The 15,698-nt window shown below is 42.1% G+C and overlaps 1 protein-coding gene and 1 long non-coding RNA gene across 11 annotated transcripts in view; one reads left to right on the top strand and one right to left on the bottom strand.

Moving 5' to 3' along the window:
• LOC111255001 (uncharacterized) overlaps nt 1-15,698 on the top strand; it is a 123,460-nt gene that overhangs the window by 87,012 nt on the left and 20,750 nt on the right. For 5 of the 10 annotated variants that reach the window (XM_086975115.1, XM_022816579.2, XM_086975116.1 and 2 more), the window contains 3 exons: nt 9,207-9,260; nt 11,916-11,965; nt 14,527-14,697. In XM_086975115.1, coding sequence (XP_086831241.1) covers nt 9,207-9,260; nt 11,916-11,965; nt 14,527-14,697 — 275 coding nt within the window. Of the gene's footprint in view, nt 1-7,782; nt 7,962-9,206; nt 9,261-11,915; nt 11,966-14,526; nt 14,698-15,698 lie in introns of those variants that run through there. The other 5 variants (XM_022816583.2, XM_022816581.2, XM_022816580.2 and 2 more) reach the window with 2 other exon arrangements.
• On the bottom strand, nt 2,330-5,063 carry LOC147754370 (uncharacterized). The gene is made up of 2 exons (XR_015317305.1): nt 4,922-5,063; nt 2,330-4,559 (listed from the first exon to the last, which is right to left on the bottom strand). It is a non-coding gene; the product is annotated as an uncharacterized LOC147754370 (long non-coding RNA).

Here is a 15,698-nt window from a genome sequence, read left to right as displayed (position 1 = left end):
TCACTAGACCTATCTTTACTGGATATTCACTGGAAAAAAAAGAATGGTCTTTGCAAAAAAAAATGGTTTTTGTCCTTTGCAGAAGAGACAATAGGACCTACAAGAGGTGGGGCTACTTCGACTAAAAAATTGTCCATCCTATCTCCATGTGTATAATTCGTTATTGATAATTCATTGATTAGATCTGCTTGCCGGACTTGTTGCGCTGTAAAAACGTAATCACAGTATGCCTTGATCCTTACTGAATCAAAAAATCTACAGATCCGTTAAAGTTTCTTTCGCAGGAAACCATGTACTCCTATGGTATTCCAATAGCCAATTTCTTCGATCGTATACTGTTTTATATGTCTTTACCAACATTCACTATGAAGACACATTTGCAGGCGTAATGCTTGCTTTACAAATCCTTGAAGCCATTGTGTTGGCAAGATGTTCGCGAGAAAGGATTAACGCTACTGAATCAAAGAAATCTTTAAGCTTTTGCGTCTTGTTTTCAAGAATCGAAGCCGTGAGCTTCCAAACTACGCCTGATGCCGAGGTCAACACTCAAGCTGAACTTTCCCAAGATGGTAGTCGTCATACCTGTTATTGCCCATAAATCTACGTAATATTATCTTCGGTAATTCTTGTTCGAGGAATTAGTTGAAGGATGAAAACTAACGAGATGTTACGCAGCCGTTAATAACAAATAATAACATGATCATATAAATAACGTACGGACTATTGACGAGTTACAACAGGTAGACAGATGTTGCTGATGTTAGCAGTTGGCTTTAGTTCCTTCGGAGGTTTTTGTTTCTTCTACTTGTTTTTTAACAAAAAAAAGAGAGAGAAGTTAATGTAAGCCACAGTGAAGCATTACCTTTGCCAAAGTGGCAAGGGGTTGCCGCTATTGAAGGGGCGCTACTCTCAGTCTGCCCTCATTAGCCGTCCGATTGATGCTAACGCTTTGAACCCATAACTGACAAGCAAAAGGAGCTCAACTACCTATACAGTAGTCCTTCATGCATATATATATACGCCGCTTTATCTGTTTCATTTTGCCGTGTGGTGAAGTTGCGTCCGGCAGTAGTAGATTACTCGCAGGCCAGCGTCGAGCCGATGGGGTATTTTTTGATTGTGTGTCCTGACGGCTCTTTTTTTTTGCATTGTAATAGCAAATTCAAACGTCAAGCCTAATCGGTGCGTACGCAATGTTCACCAGTAATTCAAGTTAGATAATCACAGGCCCCTTAATCGCGCAATAGGCTTTACGTTAAAAGAACGACCCACACTATACTGCAAAAACGGGCTTTACAACTTCATAAAGCAACGAAATCGCGCGCAGTATGCGGTACGCTCTGGTCTCTCGGTTCGATTATGAAGATGGTAACAGCAGTAACGAAATGCAATTTATTCTCAGTGGTAACCGCCGTTGATCGCTGCTGCCACTGTAGCCGTTAAGCCAAACAACCGCAAATTTTTTCAGATCAATTATAGGCAAAATGTTTACGCGTGGACGCAAATCGGCAGCGTGATGGGTCCGGCCGGACTATCTATCTATCGCACCTTGCCACTTGATAGCTTGTTGGTTCTACCGTTACAGACGTTGCTGGCGGTATCACTATTTGAATTTGTAAATTTTTGACCCTTAACGTGAACCGTTGCCGTTGACGAATGGCAGGTGCTGTAGAATCGACAATGGGGCGGATGCGTCAACGGCGTAGATTTGTTTTTGCCCATTCTACAGTGGGGTTCGATGGAATGCATATGTCGGATAAAGTCGGCGTTACGAATACTAGAGCAGTGGGGCATAACGCAAATCGCTTCTGACCACTGGCAGACGGCGACAGTCAACCTAGTCGCTGATACTATCATTTCACTATTTTACTCATAAGTGGTATAACTATTATACATAAATAGAGAACGACAGAGTGAAGGCATTACGAAGCGCAAGGTTATAAAAGCAACTATCGTTTGCATTAAATAAAGAAACAAGCGCTGATTTCTATACGATTTTATCAGACTGATTTGTCGCGTCACAGTGTTCTATCCTTAACAAATGGCGGGTATATATACGTTTACGTGTGATTAGAGAAAAGTACACACGTGTACATGTACATAGGGCACTGTTCAATTATCAGGAGCAGAGAGTATAAAATAGCATTAATAATTACACGTACATGGACTAGCGTGTAACCGTAGCCCGCTCACACTGTATACCCCGAATATCAAAACGATATAAACAAGGACGTCATATTTTAAGGAAAGCGAGAGCTCTTGCTTTAAGTGCAGCGGCAATAAAGCACTCGGTTACATGCGTGTATATATGCGAAATAAAGACAAGAACTTTCGAGCTTCTTTTAAATCTATTGAACTTCTAGTGTATGTAATGCAGTACATAGTCTATGATATGGGGCTGTGTACATGTGTAGTTGAAATGTAGCATGTTGACTCTTAACGAGCAACTGATACACATATTGTTATTGCGACCACACATTAACCAGCCTTCTTTTTAAAACATACGAATATAAAATACTGTTGGCTAATATTCCTGACCTCAATTGTCTGCGCCTAACGCTGCGACTATATTATATTGCAGCTGTACATAGTTGAGGAACGTCATTTCATCCCGCCGGAGGTATATATGGGAATGTTATATACTTCTCCTGAACGTTTCTCGTTTGGGTGGCACGCTTGTCGTTTACGCTTTGAATTGTCACGTGGTCAGCGCGTGTGTTCACCCGGTTACGATCTCACTCAGAGTACCTTACGCTGTGAGCGATACTCGTTACTGCCCAACGGCCAAGGATGAACGGTCAGATGCAGCAAAACAGACACACTGATGCTGCAGTCTCGGACAAAAGAAAAAGCCAAGCGAACTCAGAAAGAAAATCGTAACCGCCGCGTTCGGTTAACAGTCGTCTCCGCCCCAACCGGAATTGAAATCTGTCTCTGCCAAACGAGGGACGAAAGCTGTACTATTATTATAGCCTTTGCTGGCCGCACTAGCCTGAAGCCGTTCTGCTGTAGGTCTCCTGAGCTACACTTTGTGATCGCTTGACACTTCAACATCTCGACGGGCGGTGCTCGAGTCGCTGCCCGTGGGAACCAAGTTTAAAGCTCTATAAAGCCCTGTACCGTATGGACTGAAAAGACAAAACGTCGGACCGAGATCAAAAACAATATACGTTATACGGTATGCGCACTACTGGAAAGCTCTGTCGAGTTACTATAGAACGTAACGCGCCGTCGAACGTTTTGGTAGCAAACGAATATGGGCACGGGGGCGTAGCTGCGGGAATTCGTAATCGACAGTTTCCGTCGTTAAAAGTCAACAAAAACCGGTTGCAATAGTTGCACTTGTTGGTTTATTAGCGAAATTTCTCTTAAATACCCTCGTTTCTATATTAAGTAATAGACAGACACGCGATATAGTGGTCCGTATGGATCAGCTGCAGCTTGCATGGGGGATCATCGGGGAACGTGAAATAGATCATTGAAAAAAACGGTAGAGTTGGTGCAAGATATAAGGTGGATTACTATAAAAATTATTTCGCGCTGATTTATCTCGTAAAATGCTCAAAATCAGATTGATCGGTTCCATCAGCGGATGAAACGTGGAGTGATGCAATCGGTCGCAAATGTTTATGATACGACTGGATGTGTTCCTCGCTAATCCTCTATGTATGTATACACAGCGAGAAAAACGTTTTACGACAGCGGTAGCGTTGTAGAAGTAACAACGGTACAAGTGGATCCTGATAAAGAAAAACAATGATTTATAAAATAATATTAATGACAAAGAACATCTAGAGAGCTCAGTAGTTTTTGATATTTCTTAAATTTAAACTGGTATTTTATACAGAAATTTTACTTTTGACTGACATCACAAATTATTTGTTTGCAAAACAGATCAGACACAAAATGGCCGTTGATGCAGACACATATACACTCACCCATGTGTATATGTGTCATGCCTTTTTGATAATTAAGGCGTTAACTAGTCGCGATTATCCTATGGGTTCGTACATGGTCACAGAGAAGTGGTGCAATGTTCCCGTAAAGGATCTGGTACAGTTTGGATAAAAAGACAGGTTTCAGTGGCGTATCCAGGGATTCGGGTTAGTGCCTTGTTAGCTAGCTCAGCTCAATATATATATATATATTGAAGAATCAGCGAGCCATCACAGCTGAAGTTCGTAGCAATTCTCCTTGACCGATGCGTAGCATTAATCTAGCAATGATGCGGTTGCCGCCAGTACCCTGTCATCCATAGGACAATGTTTCATCAAATGCTGCCATCAGTATTTACGTTCGTACGTACGAAACCTGAAAACAATAGCTAGATAGTAAACATAGGTAATCTAACTAATATTAGTTAAATGAGTCAGTACAATAGGAAGATCAACGACAGCGCTGTTGAAAACAACACGGGGCATTTTTGCTGGGCGCAAAAGCGCTGCCATGAAGCGATTTGACGGGTGAAGTGCATCCAGACAAATACCAATGAAGTATCGTGGTTCTTTCAGCTAGCAATGGATATTACCGCTGTTCAACCTAAAGCGCCGTTATCTTATCTGAAATTGAATTAAGCCAAATGATAATCATATAGTATTTAAACATCTGCGGATTATGAGGGAAAGTGGTCATTTAACTAACACCAAGTATTCACAGGAAACGACTATAGATTTTGCACTATCTGATTTTTTATTGTAGACCGGGCTGCTCCGACCCAACCATCTTTTCGAAGACGTTTTCCTAATCCAACGTACCATATCATATATATATTGTTGTATATAGCTTGTGACGGGCGCGGTTTTATTAAAGATCCCTTTACAAGAACTTGTCGACGAATAGACGGCTATTGGGATAAAAACAAAAAAAATTGGCATATAGTATTAAACCTCCTAGGATTTTCACTTAGATGTTTGATTCCTACCTTTTGCGGCCGACAATTATCTAATTACGTCCATGACTTATGTTATCAGTTTTTTTTTTATCGTTTTTGCTGTTACTGAATATCGGTCAGTAACAAAGCCCTTCGACCAGCTTCGATTTCAATTGCGCGGTGCAGTTCAGCAATGGCAGCAGCCGGACGCTTTTGCAGAAGTATTCGCTTCATCTGATTAGAATTGAATTGAACAACGGCTTATGGCTGTGCTACCGTACGATAGAAATGGTAGCCTGTGAGAGCTTTTTTCGCAGCGTTGCCTCTGACTGGAACAAGCGGTCGTAACACTGAGTAGACAAATTGAAGTTTAATTTAGGCACGTACGTGTTGGCCTGCCATACGATGGCCTAAGCACTGACGTACCATTTGTAGCAGTTGTAAGCGGCGTTGCTGGTGCTTAGAGCGACAGAAGAGAAAGTGTGATCGCCTCGAATGGTTCGACCGATCAGGTCGTATGCAGCAGTCACAAATCGCGGGGAATGCGCCGGCGTAAACGCGTCGCTACAGGCAGTTGAGCTGGCGCCGCTAACCCCCCTCCATTTAGAAGCGAATCAAGCTCAGATATCTCGCATCGTACGTGCTCCACGTTACAAGTACAGGCAATAGAAGTATCAGTGGCGGTAAATGGACACTTTTTTACTCTCTCCCCCGATTTCTATCAGTTTCTCTGTGTCTGGAAACGTCTTCACCGTAAGTCGACGTCGCCCACGCGGCACCGCAGGGCAGTGCCGTTTAGCCGATCTGAGTCGCCATAAGTTTTACGCGGACGCATACTACTACCGCGTCAAACGGGAAGCACAAAAAGCCATAATAGCCAGTAACTATTGAACTTGCTGGGTTTTCTGGAGTAATAGCACTAATCGTAATGGAGATGATTGTAGTGATCTGCCCTCGCTCGCCATGGACCTGGTCCATTTACAACGCCACCGAACCGGCGGCTGTTGCGATGGCAGCGGGTAGGGGTTATATTCGCGGCGGTGTGACAAAGATTTGCAGCGTCCTTCGTCGCTTACGTGGGTCGACCAAGCAAGAACGTTGTCGAGCAGAAACGTCAGCGCTACCAACCGGGATTGGCATTAACTTTTGCTTCTGTTACCAACAACAGCAGCAGCGGCGGCGGCGGCAGCGACGCTCACAGCGACAGTAGTAGCTAACGTTGTGCTTCAGCTTCAAACATTGACCCGCGCAATATCAACATTTCCTTGGGCGCTCGCTCGTTTACTCACTCACTCACAGGCTTGCCTTGTCCTGGACAGCCATTGCTGTGGTCTTCTCTTGGTGTCGTCCAACCGACGGTAAATTTAAGCGTGACTCCCTGACTCATACGTCGTCTCTTTGATGGCTATAGCCAGAGCAGTTGTGGCAACAGTACTTGCGACACCTTCTCATATCCCTAGAAGCAACCATCAACACTAATTATGGTACAAACGGATTGACCGTAAGAACTGTGTGAGCCGGGCTAATTGGATGCACTTCCGATTACTTGTGTTTGGCTTTGTGTGCGTTTTTCTCAGTATGTCGTTGATTTCTTTGATGATGGCTGACACGGACTGTACAGCACGCGCATTGTATTGGCATAGCAGTAATTTCGCTCTTCTGCTGGCGCTCCTGTGACTGTTGCTGTTGAGGCGGGTTTGGTTGGCCAGCGGTAGTATGACGACGACGACGGCATCGCCGAACGACTCATAATCCCCTTGCTTAGGGGACCCCGCAACTGGCGATGTCCGTTGGTGAGCAGACGGACAAAACGCGTGTCCAGCGTGCGATTGCCGATGGTAGTCGAACCAGCGGCGGCTTGTTCGATATTACCTGTGTGTTTCACACCGTGCTACCGCTGGACGACTGCTTGATACAACATCGATAGCCGACGCACCACCGCTATAAGGAGTTGATTGTTCACCAGTTCGCCATTCTTCTTTCTTGGCGCAGCATTTTGCTCAAGAATCCGTCATGGTGTGCGCGCACAGCCGGATACCCGATTATACGCATCGTCTTAGTAACAAGAAAGGGCGAACGGCAAAGTGGGCAACTACTGTGATTTCGTGAGCGTCACTGTGCGCGCCGTCGTGCCCCAGCATCCTGCCGCCCCTGGCATGGTTTGGTCGCTGACAACTGTTTACAAGAACAGTAATACCTAAAGTTATTGGTGAAACTTGAAAATTGTGCGAAGGCGGAAAGGGAAAGGGCTTAAACGTCAGAAGGAAGAAAAGTCGGCAAGAAAGTCCGGAGGAACGAAGGAGTTGTTCGATTTGGGAGGACAGAATTTCAGACAGAAGGAATCCGTAGCAAGAGATCACAGCGCCTAGTAGGGATACGATGTTCGTTAAGTGTACTCAGATGTTTCCGTGCGGTAACGAGAAATAGAGTTGATCAACTTTATTCTTTTTTTGCTCGCTTTATAGGGCACAAAAGTCATGTGAACGCCGATCGAATTCGTATGTCTGACTAATACGGACCATAGTTATCACGTGTTATTAATGAATCCGCCTACAGCTGCAAGGATCAACTTCGTGCCTTAATGTATCTGTGTTATGTTTTGCGTGCGTTTGAGCGTGCGGTCGATTTATAGTGAGAAACAAAGAACAGCTATTCAGACAAGTTGTTTCAAGCCTTGAGGACCCACCAACTTTAACAGTCCAATCAACTCGAGGCAAAATATATGTATATATATATATATATATATGTTAAAAAGGGAATCATCAGAAAAAGGTCATGTTGGATGCGGCCCGGTAACGCATCATTCACTGGAGGAAAAACTGTTGTACAAGGATTAGATTTTATATACCGATATCTGCGCTTTTCCGGTTAGCTAGTTCACAGACGACCAGTCATTGCCTTTGTTAGTCGGAATGCCTTTAACGGCGGAAGACTTAAGCCAGTTCCTCGGACATCGGAAATCAATCGATTCATATGATGACGTCCACTTAGTAGTTGTTGATAAAGACAGATGTCGGGTTGGGAGGTCGACATTTTACGCTGCTAAGGGCCCCGCCAATGAACCAGAAGATAACGCCGAGAGGAACAAAGCGTCAGTACTAATTTAATTGTATACGTAAAGCTATTAGATACGCTGGGGGCAACGCACGCTTGCCCTTCTTGCACAAGCACGAGAAGAAAGAACTGTAATATACTTCCATTTGCAACTGGACATCGGGCAAAGAAGGAGTACATCCGCATTCGTAATGCTGGTGGTTTAGCGTTAGGAAAGCTGTCGACATCATCAGAAAACATTTTTTAACAGATAGAGCGTAACTGATAATAGTATTGGCATTCTCGAATTTGTACAATTAAACAGATACATTTTCTTTACGTGCGTATAGTTATTATGTGGCAATTTTCTCTCTAATGTTACACCCCATGAAACTATGCCAATGGCGAGGTACTGTATAGTTCTATCCTAAAAAATAGAATTTAGCGTTTTTTTAGCGCCCGACTCGAGTTTTTGAAAACAATCTACCTTGATTGATTTTTTTTTTCGTATCTTTCGTAAGAGAAGCCTGTATAGGGATGTTATGACCTAGCTTGAAAGTTAACTGGTGCAACTTGATAAGGAGAGATAGGGAGAGAAGTCGTGCTCAATACGTCCAATTAAACCGATTAACCAGTTTGTCGAGCCGTTCGGTTTAAATATAATACTGTGCGGGACGTAAAGGTCTTTTTGATTCACGACATGTGTGAAACAATCTACCTCACCTTACCTCCGAAGGACGACTCATATAAACCATATTTCAGCTAGTAGACAACGAATCTGCTACCTGTCGAAGAATGGTCTGGGTAACACACTGTCATCCAAGAGCATTGGAAATGACTTTTGAACTCTATTATCTAAGAAAAAAAAGTTCGGTGTACCTAATTTACTGCAGATTTATCCGTGACGCGATATCGTAGCCTTGTTTCCGCCATAGTTATAACGTAGAACATAGGTGATGTGTAACCAGATGCCCTGCATCATTAGTAGTTAGTGTTGGTCGACGTTGTTGATGACGTCGGATGATTCGTACTAAAACATGGCTGCTTTATTTCGGCATCGACGGAAACAGTTAGCCTTGATTGTCAGATAGCTTTTCTACAAAAGCACGGTAGAAATCGAACGGGTGCCGTTCATTCACTCTACATAGCATAGGTTTTGTGGGAACAAAGGATCACATATTTGCTCGATCTGTGACCTGCTTCTGGATATTACAAGAACGAAGCCTTATCTAGAGTACCTTGAATACTATTTGATCTATTATAACTAATTCTAATTTAAGCTTGAAAATTTTCTCTGTTGCAGGCAAATTGCAAAGGCAGTAAGCGAATGCAAGACTCGAGCAGAAAATGCTAAGCAGTGAGTGCACGATTTATTTAGTTACCAGCTTGTTATATTCTGCGAGATGAAAAGATATAGATCAGGCGGTCTGGAAGCGTGCAGGGGGAAACTATTCCGCTAAATGGATTGATCTTTACAATTGGTGACTTTTACATTTTGATCACTGGCTAATCGGATATTATCGAGTTGACCTATTCTGTTGTAAAATAGACACGCTTACTTTTCCACACCGTCCTAACGGGCACGCTAGTTCAACGTTCTGAGACTGCGACAATAACTTCGATGGGCGTTCCCCAATAATAAGTAGAACATATAATCAGCTAATGAATTAGGGAACTGAAGGCCCATTGATTGCCTCAGAGCCATAGGTTGCCAGCTGAATATGAAGTGTAGTAAAATCTAAACTCAGACAGCTAATGAATGTAACCAGAACCATTTTACTTCCGAAATCTAACAAATGTCAGGTTTAACTACATTAGGCTAAACAAAATTATGCGTCGGTTAAATATCTGAGATAATTATCTGGTCATGAACATGGGAGAAATATGGAAAAAAAAAACGGAGAAAGAGAAGTCGCATAAGGACGTGAACGTAACTCCTAATTGCGTGTATTCATTATTTTTTATCAACGCGCCGTTATGATTATACAACGAACGTTTTTCGGCCTGCATATCTGTCCTGCGCAATTCGAAAAATCTAATTGGTCACCAGTGCTCAAAAGGTAGTTTTCAGGGTGTCCTGATCTTGAACTGATCATGCTTGCTAACTTTTAGAACTTGGAAAGTTACGAACTTGAGTTATCTAATCTAAATATGGTCTGTCATCGAGAAAATTGCCCATTACACAACGTGAAAAGCTTGATTCTTCATTTGAAACTGGTAACACTGTAAAATCGATATCGTTTTGGTCTGTGATATTTTCTATGCAGCTATTAAAGATTTCGTTGATTTAGTCCTCGCTTTGGAATTAATAAAAGCATAGCGTCAGCTGTGCTTTATTTGATATTTGTTTTTCTCTTTAAGTTATAATCCCTAACGTTTCCATAGAATAGCCCAGATTCAGATTCAGCCCGAAAACGGGTTATAATAAGATAGAGAGTATTGAATTTCGAAAATAAATTTCACCAATCATTGCTACTGCTATTCAATAGGTATCTAAGGCTAAGGAAAGACTATATGAAAAGTTAAATTGAGTCTTCGAAATTGGTTGTGATATAGGCAGCAGCAGTTCCATTAAGGACGATATACTGATTTTTACTAAATAAAAATCACCTACAACCTATATTTTTTTAAATTTTCTCGTACAAGCTTTGTCGAACGTCCCAGGTAAAAGTGAACTTGTAGGCATTGCGCCTTTAAATCAGCTGTTTTTAGCTTTTTCCACCATTGCTACGTGTTGAACTCGCGTCGTGTGTTACAACATCGGTTTTCCTAGCTGCACAATACAGCAAGTTCACTACTACATGATAGGTTACAAACGGAACAACGTCTACACGCTTACCATAACTTACCATAACGAGAACTTATTTCGCTAGTCTAGCTAGAACAAGAGCAAAGCGAATATGTACGATTGTTATACGGCGTAAGTAGGTAGATGTGTTACGGGAAAGAATATTGAGGGTAAGCTAAAACACGTGAGCATATGTTCCCAAACGGGCTATCTAGGTAGGCATAGCCATCTTACGAGACGTCAACCTGTCTCGATCCTCATTACCTATTTCATTTCAATTATATGATTAAGAATGAATACATTTGCCCCTTGTACGTCAATATTTGTCCGTCCGCTTCTGGTTCATTCATTCGAATCTTCCTTCTCGATTTACCAGTGTCATTATTAGACTGCGTATGTTATAGTTGTAAGGTATCTAAATAATGTATCGAAGCTACTGTAAGTCTACCGCTATCATATTTGCCACTCGTCAGTATCGCGATGGACCGAACGGCTTAGGCCCGGCGGATAAAGGCAAATTGAAGGCGGATCGCCATAGGCAGCCTGCGGTCGCTCCAATAATCCATCATGATAATGTGCCCACTGACCCCGGCCGCGATCATCCCCCTTTGACTATTATGTTAGCCCGTCGTTTACGAGAGCCTGTGACCAGCGCCCTGCATGTACGTGCGACGCCGAAAAACAAAAAGCCTAGTCGCTGCTATTTACTGCGGCGACGCTCAATGACAAGGCACATTAGTGGTCGCGGTATCGGTTTTGGCCGACAACTGTACATTGTAATGGTTTTTCCCTTAGTGTCATGGCCCGGGTGAGATATTGTAGTTAACCTCGAGCAAATGGATACAATAAGCGTACCGATAAAGAAAACGTAGCTAGTTATAGTTAACGGAACGGCGGGGGGGAATGAATGCCAGCTGATGGTGGCCTTTTGACTTTTTGCAAGGGCCTTTCAGCAGAGATTTGCTGTTAATATTTGGATGAAAGCTAGCTACCCATGAGAAGGTGGGGGGGACAAAGAACAGACAGTCTTTGGACAACGAACGATGGACGAGTGGGTCTCAATAATGTATTCAAGTATTTCGTGCGATCGCGTGCATTCGTTGTTGCACGTTTGCTGATTTCTGTGTGGGTACGCCTACAGTGTATATATGTACTTCTCTTTGTGATAAGAGCGGTTCACTGATGTTTCCGTACTGTTTCGGTTTTTTCTGTTCGATGTTTCAGGCTGGTAGGCGACCTCAAGACAAAACGGCTATCCGTAGGACACGATGTCCGTAAGTATTGAACTAATGCATGTCATATGTTTGTAAGGTAGTTCGATGTATATATACATGAAGTCACAAGGGTGGCGTGTAGCGACGACAATGGAAACAACCATTTTAATTCACCTTATATTAGATATTCGCGATAGTAACACGCTGCCATAGATAGCGACATTAATACGTTATCGTTTTTCGAAATACTTCTGTCATTGATGAATACAAATCGGACTGCTAAAAGGCTATGTGATCCATTATAAAATGCCTGAGCGAATTTTTATTTTCCGCCATTGTTTTTAATCGTTCAAACTCCGGAGTGATCGCTTTTTATCGAATACATTTGGACAATTAGTTCAATATCGGTCGGGTATGAAAAAATAACGTTTAGTTTTGTAAAGTATCATGGTTATAAAGTTGATCATATTTCTAATATGATGAAGAAGCTGGCGATACATAAGTAGTATACGAAATATAAATTTACATTGTGATCGAATAATTTCTCTATTCGTATCTATGTTGTTATGGCGGGTCATAGGTCCGTTATCATCAAACTGGTCAAAACGGCATCGTTTAGTAGTCATGTATAAATCGTAGAGAACGCCGCTCTAACGTGATAATTATACAGTGTTTCAATCAGGTTCTAGTAGTGCCTAGAATGGTCCTTTATCACATCAATATACAATGATTATAAACGAATGGGCAAACTTTCGTTGTGATATGCCCACTAATCACCGTTCAATTTCATAGAATACAAGGTGACTTCGTTTTTCTTTTTTTGTTTTTTTTTTTTTTTTTATTTGCTTACCTCTACAAGTTTCAGGACACTAACAGATATGTTTTGTGGCAATCATCTATTCGCTATCTATTCTAGTACACGCGTTTACTTTATCAACACCTAGCATTCAGCTAAATGGATGTGATCCACTCATACGTTAATGTAAACACGCAAAAATAGCACATAATTTATCGAATACTGCCTAATACGGATGGCAAATCTTACAAGTGAAACTGCTTGAAAAATTCATTGCTTGGTGATTTTTTTGTTAATGTCATATTTACTGAATTATTACGAGATAATCCAGCTCTCTAGTAGAACCGTGACTGCATTGATAACTCGGAGCAATCTGTGTAGGGTAGTTGCTAACGAAACATGCGAGCTCCTTTAAAAGTCGGATTACACACATTTCTCTGTGTAGTGTGTGCATTTCTGTACGTACGTACGCGATTACAGGGTCGTACCTCGCCGGTGTGTCTGAGCTCGGTAGCAAGTTGTCGGCGTCTGTATAAAAATCGCTGATATTCTACTTTTGTCCCCGTGTTATAGTTGCCTGTCTGACACTGGCCTACGCAAAATTGGCTTTGTTCGCCCCTGAACAAGATCTGCTGGCGTGAGGATCGCTAATGAAAAACGTTAACCCCGGAGGCAATGTGCTGAGGCGATCACAGTCTTATATATACAGTTTTATCTGCCATCTTATCAACGGCAACAAACAGAGAAAATCGCAGAACTTTGCGTTCTTCGGTGGTTCGTTCCCAATTGGACTTTTCTAATGATATTATAAAGATGGTTTTGATGGATAACCACTATTGACCAACTTGAATCAATAGGCGTTTGACGTGGAACTCAAATTTTACGAAGAAGCGTTAGTACCCTAAACATACGCTGGTCAAGTTGTAGGATTTTTCTCCTCCAGACGATAATTAATTCCATCCAAATGTGATTAATGATACACTGTTTGGATTGAATTGCTCAGAGTAAAACGTGTAAATTAGGACCATTTCAAGTTAAACAGGATGCAATTAAAAAAGGGAAATTATGGCCTTTAACGCAGTCACGACTCTCACGAGAAACAGGACCAATCAAACGCATATGCCTGTTGCGCCTATTGACGAGGCAGAACGACAAAGCGTCCTTTTTGAAACGATATGTTTGTAAAAACCTGCCATTTGGAAGGTCACCTTAGATTCCTGCATAAACTTTTTATGCCGTACGCGGTTGTTAAATGGCCTCTGCAGTAGTACACGTATTTCAGCAATTGGCTTTCAAGCTAATATAGCATTTAAACTCATGGATATTTACCCTGACAAAAGGGTGTACTTGCGCTAAAAGTGAGATTCGAACAATATGAGGTACCAGCTTCAAAGCATGCCCACATGAAGTATTCTCGATGATGTTAGTAAATTCGAAGACAATGTATATGTAACATGCAATAGTCCCCCGATCCTAACGTAAGCGAACACCGTATCTGTTCTGTATGTCATTAGACTATGCCGGTATAAGAGCATAAGTCTATGGTAGGACATCGTGCTAGATTTAAGCGATATCCTGCTTTTATTTAAATCCTGCTTCTTTATGGTTCGAGTCCACGAAGCACTTAGTTTTAATACTTAGATATATGTATATCTATAGTTCATATACGTTTCAATTAGTGCTCACAGACTATTGACAACATTTATTAAGAAATCCTTATCCCGACAATTGACGACTGTGATCACATTTAGAAAATATGTGTATTTCTAATGATTTCTTTTGTTTGTCGATCTTGGTATTAATTCCTCAATCACTGGCCGTTTAGGGGTCGGAGCAGGTCTTGGTGGAGCCACGGGTGTAACCGGCGAAGGCGACGATGACGGAGACCTGTCAGTATCAGACATCGACGGAGACACTGATTTCGACGAAAGCTATGACGAAGATGATCGGGAATCGGTTTCATTCAGAGTTGATATGCCGCCTGAGGTGATGCCGGGTAAGTACGAAAATTATACATATGCATAGTGTATTACAGATGGTAATCAATCGCATCAGCAATGCAACCATTAATTAATCAAAGCAGCATTAGATATACGCCTCCAGCCAATACAGCCTAGAGGCGTATATCTAATGGTGCTTGTTGGCCGATCCTATGTTGTCGTTGGAAACTTAAGCTGCGCGGAGGCTAGCGTAAGACGTAAAGATCATCGGGCCTTTAAGGTTCTTCGTTTTCTCGAAAATAAAGTTCTAGTTGTTTCATCGATGACTAGCCTCGATGCCGTTGCTTAGCACTACTCCAAAGGTCCGTCAAAGTAGGGGGTAAAACCTAAGTAATCGATTTTTTTTCTGAAAAACCAAGAGGTGTATATATCGAAATTCGAACCATAACTTTTAAGCCTTACGCCTTACAGATGTGCGGTCGTAAGACTACTTAATTTTGGTATAGTTGCATCTATTAAATACATGTACATCGTTGATGTATAATGCAAACTGTTTACCAAACGCGGATAACCGCAAAAAGCATAATTACAAGTAATTGACGCGATTGTCTTGCTCTCCGAAATGGTTTGAAAGTCGCGCGTAGCTGTCATAGTTGACGACGAAAGCTAAAAGCTCCATTTGTCTAACGCTGTTTATGATCTTATATAGTCATTGAGGCTTTCGGCTCAGTTGCACTGTTTCCTCGTTGAGTGCACAGATCCCCACACACACACCCCCAGAATGATGTGCACAACTGCTGAGAGTGTTGTATGTATCTTTTGTTATATCTTCGCCTCACCTCAACTAAATTAAACATCTAAATTAAAAAAACATTGACTTTAAACCTTGAAGCATATGCTACGTGCACTATCTAGTGACACACATATGCTCAGCTTCCGCAGCGTGCTACGTGCACTGTCAGCTAAATATATCATGACAGCCTATTCATACACGGGTCATCTCAGGCCAATGAGACCAGAACGTACTACGTATTTCGGGGCTGTGATCACGGATGTG

The sequence above is a fragment of the Varroa destructor genome, unplaced genomic scaffold (assembly GCF_002443255.2).
Source record: "Varroa destructor unplaced genomic scaffold, Vdes_3.0 BEIS01000007.1, whole genome shotgun sequence".
Taxonomy (NCBI): domain Eukaryota; kingdom Metazoa; phylum Arthropoda; class Arachnida; order Mesostigmata; family Varroidae; genus Varroa; species Varroa destructor.
This window is presented reverse-complemented; position numbering and strand designations above follow the sequence as displayed.